General features: G+C 41.0%; 1 protein-coding gene across 1 annotated transcript; it reads left to right on the forward strand.

Moving 5' to 3' along the window:
• The first annotated feature begins 3733 nt into the window (after window positions 1-3733).
• LOC145006803 (uncharacterized) lies at window positions 3734-4594 on the forward strand. The gene is made up of 2 exons (XM_078965850.1): window positions 3734-3991; window positions 4091-4594. Exons 1-2 carry the CDS (start codon window positions 3734-3736, stop codon window positions 4592-4594), a joined length of 762 nt encoding a protein of 253 aa, XP_078821976.1.
• The last annotated feature ends 6778 nt before the right edge of the window (window positions 4595-11372 follow it).

Consider the following 11372-nt stretch of genomic DNA (forward strand, 5'->3'; position numbering starts at 1 on the left):
GAAGGGATGTAGCCTAAGGCGGCAAGGAGGAGAAGACCCCAAGAAATGATGATCAATCTACAGTCTAGGCCTACAAAGAATTAGTTCAAATAGTTTTTGATTATAAGGGATGTAAGACAATTTAAATTTTTATGGGGCATGTGACCCTTATAATCCATGGTTATGATTGCTTTTATATATCTTTCTTTATTTGTATGATTGCCTTTTGATTGTAGTAGTAGGATTTCCTAGGATCCTTATAATCAGGATCTTAAAGAGTACATGATTTGCAAGAATTCTGAGGATCCCACCTTAGGAATCAATGGGAAATGACTCCAACTTGGAAAATAAATGAGGGAACTTTTGTTTTGCAACATGATAGTGCTATGAGTCTTGCACATTTTCTGGGGGTTATCCCAATTTGAGGTGACACATAAGCATTACCAAGCTTAGTAAATTACTGGGAAAAATCCAATTGTAAGATAACATGAAAATGTTATAAACCGTAGGTATTTCCTAGGGAAGATCCTCAAATTGTTATAAACCTTAGGTATTATCAGGGGAAGATCCCAACTTGAGATAACATGTCAACGTTTTAAACCTTAGGTATTATCTGGGGAAGATCCCAACTTGAGATAACATGTCAATGTTATAAACCTTAGATATTATCTAGGGAATATCCCGAATTTAGATAACATGTCAATGTTATAAACATTAGATATTATCTTGGGAAGATCCCAACTTTAGATAACATGTCAATGTATTAAACCTTTTAAACTTTAATATATTAACTTATGTTCATAAATAAGAGGGTTTCCAAGTCACTACAACATGAAATGATCCCCTTATTCACATCCTATAGTTAGATAGTGTACGTCCAAGCGAGGTATAGAAACCTTAACTTGTATGAAAGAGGTAATTAACTATTTAAACCTTAGAGAGGAGTAAGTACCCTTATTCGTAGGAGATATGATCACTCTCTATTCTTAGTTACTAGGATACATGTGTATTGCAATCATTAAGAATCATAGAAAGTTGTAGCTATGGGGCTGTTAAGTGCACGGGTCCTTAAACATCAAGATCCTTGTATGTCAGGATCCCTGGATATTCATGTGTCAAGGTGCTTGTGTGTCAGAATCCATATGTTCCAGGATCCTTGTGTCCATGCACACATCAAACGTTAGCTAGTTTTGGGAGTTAGTCTAGCTACCGCCCCTCCGATGCTTAAGTTAATAATGGTATTTGAAGAGAGAAAATAGTAATAAAAATAAAGGGTAAAAGGTAAAGATTATATGTACCTTTAGTGTGTTTTAAAATAACTAATCTTACTTACATAAAATAAGCTTTAAGATGTATAACATTCCAGGATCTTGGAAAGACATTTCCATCGAGGACAGCCAGCCAATATGCCCCCTTTCCTGCTTCAGCATCTATGAGATATGGTCATTCCCATTTAGGTGCAAGCTTACCTGCACTAGGATCCTTGGTGTTGTGAAATGTTTTCCTTAATACCAAGTCTCCTATCTACAATCTTCTGATTTTATGTTCTTTTTGTATGGCTTGGGGATTTCTGTTGATGAGCAACGATGCGGATCTTGGAAAGATCCCTAAGTTCATCGATAATATCAAGATCCTAGGCCAGGATCTTGTCGTTGTTTTCTTGACTTTGAAGCATGTATCTTGCTTTCGGGATCACTACTTCAGTAGGGATCATTGCTTCTGCTCTGAATACCAATAAATATGGGGTTTAGCCTATGGCTACTTTGGAAGTGGTCCTATCTGCCCATAGGACAAAAGGAAGTTCTTCTGCGCATTTTCCTTTCTTTTCATCTAACCTTTTCTTCAAGTTATTGACTATGATTTTGTTTCTAGATTCTTCTTGACCTTTTGGCTTTAGGGTGAAAAGGAGTGGACATTATCATTTTGATTCCCCAACTCGTGCAAAAGTCCCTTATCCTTTTGCTTATGAACTAGGATCCATTATCGCATATGATTTCACCAGGGATCCCAAACCTGGTTAAGATATTGCATTTAATAAATGAGACTACCTATTTGTCTCTTATGTTAGGGCCAAGATCCTTACAACATCCAGGATCCTCAAATATCCAGGATCCTCAGCTACCTCAAGATCCTGACTAATTACTGTTATTATTTTTATTAATATTTATAATGGTCAAATTTTGTCTATAATTAACACGTGTGCAGAAGTAATCAAAGGAAGACAAATTCTCAACGAAGAATCGTCTCAACAATGCTGAAGACCCGGGATACTAGGCCAAATAACATTCATGAACCTGGTCATAGAGGATCCCAGAAATATCGGACATCTTGTTGGCTAGTTTAGACTATAAATTAATACTTGTAATCTGCACACAACACACTGTTTTTTAGTCTAAGCTTACTCTATGAAATTCTTTGATCATTCTTACTAAGAACTCACCATAATCTTCATTTTATCAATAAAATCATCAAGGCAGGTGATCATTATCACCTCCTAAGGTTTTATGCCGGAGATCCTAGCAGGGATCAATGGCTTTCCGTGTAAACCATTTTTTCACTTTCTTTTACCATTTGCTATTAAACAATTTGAAAATCACAACCTCTCATTCAATTTGGTTGATTAGTACTTATGCACTTTTTTACCAAAACAGTTTGGCGCCCACCATGGGGCCGTGTTGTTTAAAATCCTCAAAAAAATCATGTCCACACAACCGATCTTCTCTTCGTCCTCTGCTCCTTCCATTCCAACCAAAAACCTACCACCTCCTTCGATTGGGACCCTTACTTAGAGGAAAATGCCTAACACTTCCAAGAAAGGCACCCCCTCAATCGCTAATCCAGGAAGTTTGGGATGCTCAGGGCTCCAGGATCCAACTGCCCAAGTCACTACTGCATAACTTTTCGCTATCATGTGGAAAATGACGCAATAGGTGAGCTAACAACAGGATGAGAATATATCACTACTCCAAGAAGCGGAGAGGATGAAGACAGAATTTAAAAAATACCAGGAAACAACGCCCACAGTTGTGCAACCAAGGATCCTGGACTTTGATAATGCAGGATCCTTAAACAAATCGTCAGAAGAACACGATTGCTACCACTATGGCATCACCCTGGGGGGAAATTATGGACAACTGAGCATCCATGATCAATAATCTCAATGAGCCATTCAACACTCCTAGAAACCTTGATTCTAGTAACTTCTTAAACATCAATACTATTAATACCAACTGTACTAACGTTGATGCAGGAATAAACCCAAACATGGCCAGGGAACTTCAACAATTAAGACAAATGATATCCAGTGTACCCGGAGTGGTCTAACCAATACCAAAAGCATCTCTTACAAGCCACATGATCTCGAGATTTACTCTCATACCAAAGTCCCTAAGCACTTCCAAACTCCTACATGAAGCTATACGATGGAACTGCAGATCCTGAAGAGCATATAGACCAATACAGAGAAAGGATGGAGATCATTCCCATCCTAGGGAACTTGAAGGAATATTGCCTTTGCAAAGGCTTTGGTTCGACCCTTACATGATCAATCCTCAAATAGCTGCTAAATGTTCCCCCGTACTCTATTCCTTCATTTGCACACTTAGTCAATATCTTTAATAACTAGTTTTCTTGCAGCAGAACCTTTGAGAAAATCACTAGTGATCTCTACCTGGTGGTTCAGGATCCTAAGGAAAAACCTAGGGACTTTGTTAACAGGTTTGGCAGGGAAGCTCTGAGAATCCCCAACATTGACATGGCCACCATTATAGAAGTCTTTAAAATGGGACTAAGAAAGGATTCACCCTTATATGAAGACCTTGTGATAACCCCATGTAAAAGATTGGATGAAGTCACGTGCCAACCATTGAGGTTCATAAGGCTCAAAGAAGATAAAGAGATACATAAGAGAAGCAACCCTTCAGATCAATATGAGAACCCTAACAGGAAGGCCGAATCCTCGACTCAAAGATCCTACAAATCAAAGCCGTATTCCAAACCGGATCATCACAGGGTTAATGCCGTTGAAGACGGAGGAGAAAAAGAATAGCTTCCTAAAATCACTGAATCTTGTTATTATGTGGATGTTTCAGGTGTAATTCATGCTATGCAGGATATAGGAGACAAAGCTATATGGCCAAAGAGAGACAGCAAGTCCACCGCTTGGAAAGACAATTCCAAATTGTGTGCTTACCACGAAGACTTTGGCCACATGACGGAGGATTGCATATCCCTAAGAAAAGAAATCAGCTACCTCCATAGTAAAGGATACCTCAAAGATATCCTCGGGAGAAAAAGAGAAAAATCCAAGGAGAACAGCCAGGATGATCACAAGATCCCGAAGAAACCAGGATCTCCACCCTCTGACGCTAAGATAATTAACGTTATCTCAGGCAGATCTAACATCTATGATACCTCTTATTCTCAGGTTAAAAGACACGCCAAGGTATCTAAAATAGAAAAGAAGGATAAACCACTGAAGAATACCATGATTAACATTGAAAAAGAAATCACATTTGACGAGACAGACAGGGAAGGAATTCAGGATCCTCACCATGACGGACTCGTGATAACACTGTACATGGACAATGTAACATCTGTTCCAGATATCATTTAAATTATCAAGTTTTTTTTAGGGTTTTATTCTAGGACTCGACGAGTTGGGGAGCTCCAACTCGTCGATTAGAGATCATTTTTGAGGACGTGGGACTTAGATCCTACTCGACGATTCGGAAGGCCCCAACTCGACGAGTAGGCGTTGTAAAGGAAAACCCTAATTTTTAGGGTTTGCACCATATATAAAGGACTTAATCCGCCTCTTGTGGCCTCCCCTACCAATTCACTACCCACAAAAGAGACCATAAGTTGTTATTTGTTGTTCCTTGTGCTTGAGAGGCTAAGAGAGGGTTTGTTAGTGAATTTTGTTGAAGGGGTTTGAAGGTTGAGAAGCTTGGAACGGGAAGGAGATTGTAGATCTATCATCTACAACATTTGGGCACTCATTTGAAGGTAACAAGCTATTACCTTGATCATTGTAGCATTAGATACTTTTTTTCTTGGGGTTTAGGCCTTTTTTTAGTATTTTTGTGAAGCATTTTGGATATTGGGTAAGATCTGGAGTTGCTACTTCAGATATGGACTTCTCTAAGTCCTTAGAGTTATAAATTAACTAAATTTATCAAGCATTGGCCCTTTTCTTTCACTAAAACCCCTCCCTTAGCTTGGTTTTGGCACTTAAGAGCTTGCATGCATGTAAAGTTTGCAACTTTACGTGGAAACCATGCCTTAGTTGGCTAGATCTGCAATATGGAGCTTTGGGGTAGCTTAAAAAGGTTCAAACACAAAAAGGATTGAAGGAACTCATCGAGTCCCTTAGCCAACTCGACGAGTCGGGTAGGGTTTACCCATTTTTCAAGATTCTGAGTGATTTCTGTGAAGGATTGGAGTATTTGTGACAACCCGATATTTCAACTCTTTGTAATGACCAAATAAGTCAAGTATTGTAACCACTTATGAGTAATAAAATGTATAAATAAGTTCTACTTAATTTCTTTCTATGATTTAAAGTCTTTGAACCATGATCGTGCGTAAAAAGATCGCCCAAATCCGACTTCAGATAGCGAAGTTATGAGTTTTCAAAGAAATTCCTTAAACACGATGGATTGATATTAAATAATAAAAACAATAATAAAAATAATTTCGGAATTTGCCAACGGAATCTAAACGAAAGTTGTAGATCGTAGTCTCACCTTCGCGGGGATATAAAGAACGTCGAAAACGGAGTTCGTATGAAAGAGATATGAATTTTTGAAGTTTGATAAATAATTTAAATATAAATTTTATTAAAAGTTCGGTATTATCCGAGGGAGGAGTCAGCCTAGGGCCGAGGTACGCGCCGCGTACGCTCGAACGCCCCGCGTACCCGAATGGAGGGTCTCGGATCGACCACGTCGCCCTATGCGAAGCTACCGACCCGCGAACCCAGGAACCCGTCCCGTCCGAAGTGCGTAAGCGATGACGCACGGGTACGCGCTGCGTACGCCCGTACGCCCCGCGTTCGGAGGCGGTTCAGCAACCCTATAAAAGGGATGCGAGCCTTTCCGAAAATGTTGTTCATTTCCTCTCTTTCTCTCCCGATCTTGCCTCGATTTCCGTGCCCGTTCAAACCCGAAGCTCTGGTCTTTTTGCTCAAGTCCCGAGGGTCGATTTTACTCCCGAGATTCCCGAGAATCCCGAGAAAAATCCGTTTCGCGAGACGAAACTCTGCCCGGTTTTCGAGCTCGCTATCTTCGAATTTCCAAGTGAGTTTCATACCCCTTAATCAACTGTTTTTAATTATTCTAAATACTTTTAAACGCTTTATGGGGGGGGGGGAATACAAGTTAAACACTTATAGTTATTGTTTCGGTCACATGTGACGGCGTTAATCACATGTGATTAATAACTAAGAAAACAATGATTTTATCACTGTTCAAACTGTTTTACTTCAAAATGTTTTACAAACTCTTTTACTTACCAAATGCTTTATTGTAAACTTTGTTATACTACTTATAAATTTGCATGCTTATATACGTATAGCTGTATAAATAATGTTTAAAGGGCTTAGGAAAGCCACCTATCCTATTTCCTTTTCCTCGATTTGGATGTGGTCTGGTGGAATTTCGGGTGACTATCCGAGGGTCGTTTCAATATTAGTTATATGTCATATATACGTGTATAGACATAAAGGTACTTCCAATTTTCATGCTTATCAAAACATCATTTGTAAGTTACCATCGGGGTAACACGAGATCATACTACTACGATTTCTAGATCAACGAGTCAGTTCATTCATGAGTCAATATTCATTACTAAGAGAACATATACAACGATACTAGAACAAGTAATATTTTATTACAAAAACACGAATACTTTAACAATTGTGATCCACTGTATGGGTTCATGTCTTAATTGTCATGACCCGGGTTGTAGCCAGAGTCTCTTGGAGGGAGAGCGTTGAGTTTGCGTATAGATCTATACTGGATTGACTATCCTACACCTTTCTGTTAGCTACAGTGGGACCGGCAGGTCTACGGGTGCCAAACGTCATAACCTATTTTTCGACTATACGTTGTCGATGTTACCAGTCAATAGTATGGTGCAACTTATCATACGATACCTTAATATAAACCTGGTTTAAGGTAGTTAGTACCACAGTAGTTCATATAAAACGAAACTACCGTACTACAAGAATTTACCCATTTCATTTTGGTGATAGCCTCACCTAAACTTAAATGTACAAACTATATTTTGTTAAATGATAGTTACACTTGGGAAATTTCACACTTTTACATCAAACGAGCATACAAACTATTAAGCCTTGGTAAAAGGGGCTACTTTTATACTTTAAACAGAAAATATAGGTTTTTCTGAGAGATTCAAACATTTACAAACACTTACATACTTTTACAACTCATACTTGCAACAGGTTCAAAACGTTTTTTTTTTGATAAACGAACCACGACACAAAAATACTTATGAACTCACCAGCTTAATGCTGACAAACTCTTTCAAAATAACTTGTATTCTCAGGTCATCAGTAGACAGGTACCGATGCTAGCTTTTGAGAAGATGGAGCGCATTCAAGTCTCATCATACTATTTTGATATACATTATATTTTTGGTGTCTAAAATTGTACGGAACACACTTGTATTAAAATGTTTATATTTAATGCAATGGATGATGTTGTTTGCTTATTTACAATTACTGTGTTGTGATACTACACATGACGTCCTCCGCCCCAGAATGTTTCCGCCATTCTTGGTTTTGGGGTGTGACAGATTGGTATCAGAGCATTGGTTATAGTGAAGCAAGTATATCAACCCATAAAAGATATACTAAACTATAAACCCATTTGGGATTAAAACACTCTGACCAGGAGTTCATACTTTAAATAGTTAATTAAGTATACTAGTTTGCATTCATGCTAAAACCGGTGTCACAACGACAAAAACAAAAGTATTACGATTGTTAAATATCACAGGTAAGCTAGGGGATGTATGGTCAGTCCTGGGAATGGCATAGCCTGATCAACTATGCTGGTCCGAGGAGTGATTAGCGTATGCCCTAGAATAGTTGTGATGTGTTAACAAGTCTAAAAACTTACCAACAATGCCACAAAAAGATCGGTGGAACTTAAACTTAAAATACTATAGGCGTATTTTGTGCTATTAACTACATACATACTATATCTTTATACCTCTCTTCTCACGTAGATTTAAATGGCTGGATTCCGTCACGACAACCCGTACTTTCCAAATGAAGGCAACATAGGAAGGCTCGAAGCAGAGTCTGACGATGAACACCAAATTCCGTTGGATGATCATCAAGCTGAAGGCTTCTCAGATAGATCAGACTCTGAGCCTGAAGTCAACAACCTACCACTCGTAGGTCAACCCCCGAACAACAACCCTCGACCAGCTTTTCCAGATCCTATTCCCCTATGGGCAAACCACTTGAACCGTTGGAGTGAAGAACAGGGTCAACCCTTACCATACTTTGGGGACCGAAGCTTTCACAATGTCAGCAATGGTGGCTCTGCTGACCGAGCCCTGCCTGTCATTATCCGCAGGATAGCTCGTAATGTCGAGCAAGGTAGAGCAGCCATCGACCGGGTCATAGAAATTGATGCCAACTCAGGTGTCAACACAGTCCGCATCCGCCGTCTTGAAGAAGACATGGAACGGTCCCGGAGAACCAATGGAACCCTACAGCAACATCTGGTTGCCTCTCAAGCTGAAGTCATGGAACTCCGAACTCGCCAAAGTGCTCATGAGCAACACCTTCAAGAGATGGACCGTCAAATGAGAGACCTTAGGGTCCTCCTAAGGAATATTCGTCGCCGTTAGATGATGTCTAGTACATCATTATCTTTTGGGTTAAAGATTTGCCTTTAACATATACACTCTAAGTAGCACTCGTATGTAAAATATTCCTAACTCTCAGTACTCTAAGTAGGAATCTAAGAACTGTCAAACTTTTCTATGTGGTATGATGTAAGACCTACTGTTAGGTCAATTTTCATTAAACTCATTACATCAGTAATACCAGTATTATTGAAATCTATCTAAATTGTGGGAAAAATCTATACATTTGTGTTTTTCCTACTAACATTTTTGTTGTGATTTCAAACACTCATTCAACTGTTGGGCTATGGTTAGTTAGTCCATGTACCACTCTCGCGTTGTTTACAAATTGATTCTTACCATTTCTTATCTTTTTAAACTTATAGCTGAAGGATGCCTCCTCGCAAATCTCCCAGGAATAATCCTGCACCACCACCTCCACCGCCTCCGGTCATCGATACTGCAGCCCTAAATGCTGCCGTAGTTGCAGCAGTGGCAACTGCCATGGCTCAGTATCACTCTTCTGATGCCAGCAGAGGTGGAACCCCGGTGGAATCAATTCCGGTTGAAACCCCTGTGCGCTCAAGAGAGTGCTCTTACAAGGATTTCACCAACTGCAAGCCGAAGTCCTTTCATGGGACCGGCGGAGTCATTGCTCTCTCGCAATGGTTCGAGAAGACTGAAGCAGTCTTCGAAATATGTTCATGCCCTGCTGCGAGCAAAGTGAAATACGCCGCATGCACTTTTGAAGGAAAGGCCCTAACGTGGTGGAACGGCCACGTTAAATCTCTAACTCTTGTCGTAGCCAACAACATAGGCTGGGAAACAATGAAAGACCTCATGATTGAGGAATATTGCCCGAGGGGCGAGATCCAGAAACTAGAACAGGAACTGTGGAGCCTGACCATGAAGGGCACCAATATTGTTGCTTACACCGCCAGATTCAGCAAACTGGTGGCCCTCTGCCCCAACATGGTTCCCACTGAGGGGAAAAAGATCGAAAGGTACATATGGGGGCTTGTACCTCCGTATCAGGGGAATGTCCTAGCATCAAACCCCGCTACCTTCGACAGTGCCAAACGGTTGGCACAACGACTCATTGACCACGGAGTCAAAACCCCTGAAATCCCAACCACCCTAGCCATCCCGGAACTCTCCAAACCCGCTGATACGAAACGGAAATACTGGGATGAAAAGAAGAAGCAATAGGCAGCCAGGAAGCATCAAATTGTGGCGATACATGCCGCAATAACCCCTGCTGCTACAACTACTCCAGTGGGTGGGTATGCTGGAAGATCGCCCAAGTGCAACAAATGCAACTACCACCACAATGGCCCCTGCCAGGAAATGCAGTGCTCTAACTGCCACAGGAGAGGACACACAGTCCGTTTCTGTAAATCTCAGGCGAGACCGATCGCCCAAGTCCCCGGCTCTGGCGCGAGCCCGACATGCTATGGATGTGGCGAAACAGGCCACTATAAAAGGGACTGCCCCAAGACGAAAAATATTGGCGGAACAGGGAGGGTACTAGCGATAGGCCACGGAGAGGCAGTAGCTGACCCGACAGTAGTGACTGGTACGTTCCTCCTCGATGACTCCTATGCATGCATTCTATTCGATAGTGGAGCGGAGCGAAGCTTCGTAAACCATAAATTCACTCGCATGCTTGCTCAACCACCACACGCACTCAAAGAACTATTCACGGTGGAAATGGCTAATGGAAAAACCGAAAGTACGAGTAGCATATACCTAAGTTGTACCCTAACGTTAGATAACCATTCATTCCCAATCGACCTCATGCCAGTCTCAATAAAAAGTTTCGACGTTATCATTGGCATGGATTGGTTAAGCCTTCATCGCGCCGACATCATGTGCTATGAGAAAGCAGTCCGTCTAAACCTCCCGTCAAATGAAACTCTTATAGTCTACGGTGACAAACCTGGTACGAGTCTTCGCATTATATCAAGTATTCAAGCACAGAAATATCTGCGCAAAGAATACCATGCATTCCTTGCTCACGTCGTCGACACAAGCCTTGAAACGAAAGAACTAAGGAACATCCCGGTAGTGAACGACTTTCCCGACATTTTTCCAGAAGAACTACCCGGGTTACCTCCGCAACGACAGGTCGAGTTCAGAATCGACTTGGTCCCGGGAGCTACTCCAGTAGCCAAGTCGCCCTACCCTTTAGCACCAGCTGAGATGCAGGAACTCTCTGGTCAACTTAACGAACTGCTCAGCAAAGGCTTTATAAGACCAAGTTTCTCACCTTGGGGAGCACCGGTCTTGTTCGTTAAGAAGAAAGACGGATCATTCCGTATGTGTATTGACTACAGAGAACTCAACAAACTGACGGTCAAGAATCGTTACCCGCTGCCTCGCATAGACGACCTATTCGACCAACTGCAAGGGGCGAACTATTTTTCCAAGATTGATCTGAGGTCCGGATATCACCAGTTACGAGTACTAGAGGAGGATGTTCCAAAGACAGCCTTCCGAACCCGTTACGG

The sequence above is a fragment of the Lactuca saligna genome, chromosome 7, assembly GCF_052625555.1.
Source record: "Lactuca saligna cultivar CGN05327 chromosome 7, ASM5262555v1, whole genome shotgun sequence".
NCBI lineage: Eukaryota > Viridiplantae > Streptophyta > Magnoliopsida > Asterales > Asteraceae > Lactuca > Lactuca saligna.

Excerpts from the sequence above, each read along its gene's own strand:
- LOC145006803 (XM_078965850.1), top strand. The coding sequence starts at position 3,734 with ATGGCCACCATTATAGAAGTCTTTAAAATGGGACTAAGAAAGGATTCA. Across the intron at positions 3,992-4,090 it reads CCAAACCGGATCATCACAGG|GATATAGGAGACAAAGCTAT; the intron begins GTTAATGCCGTT and ends CATGCTATGCAG.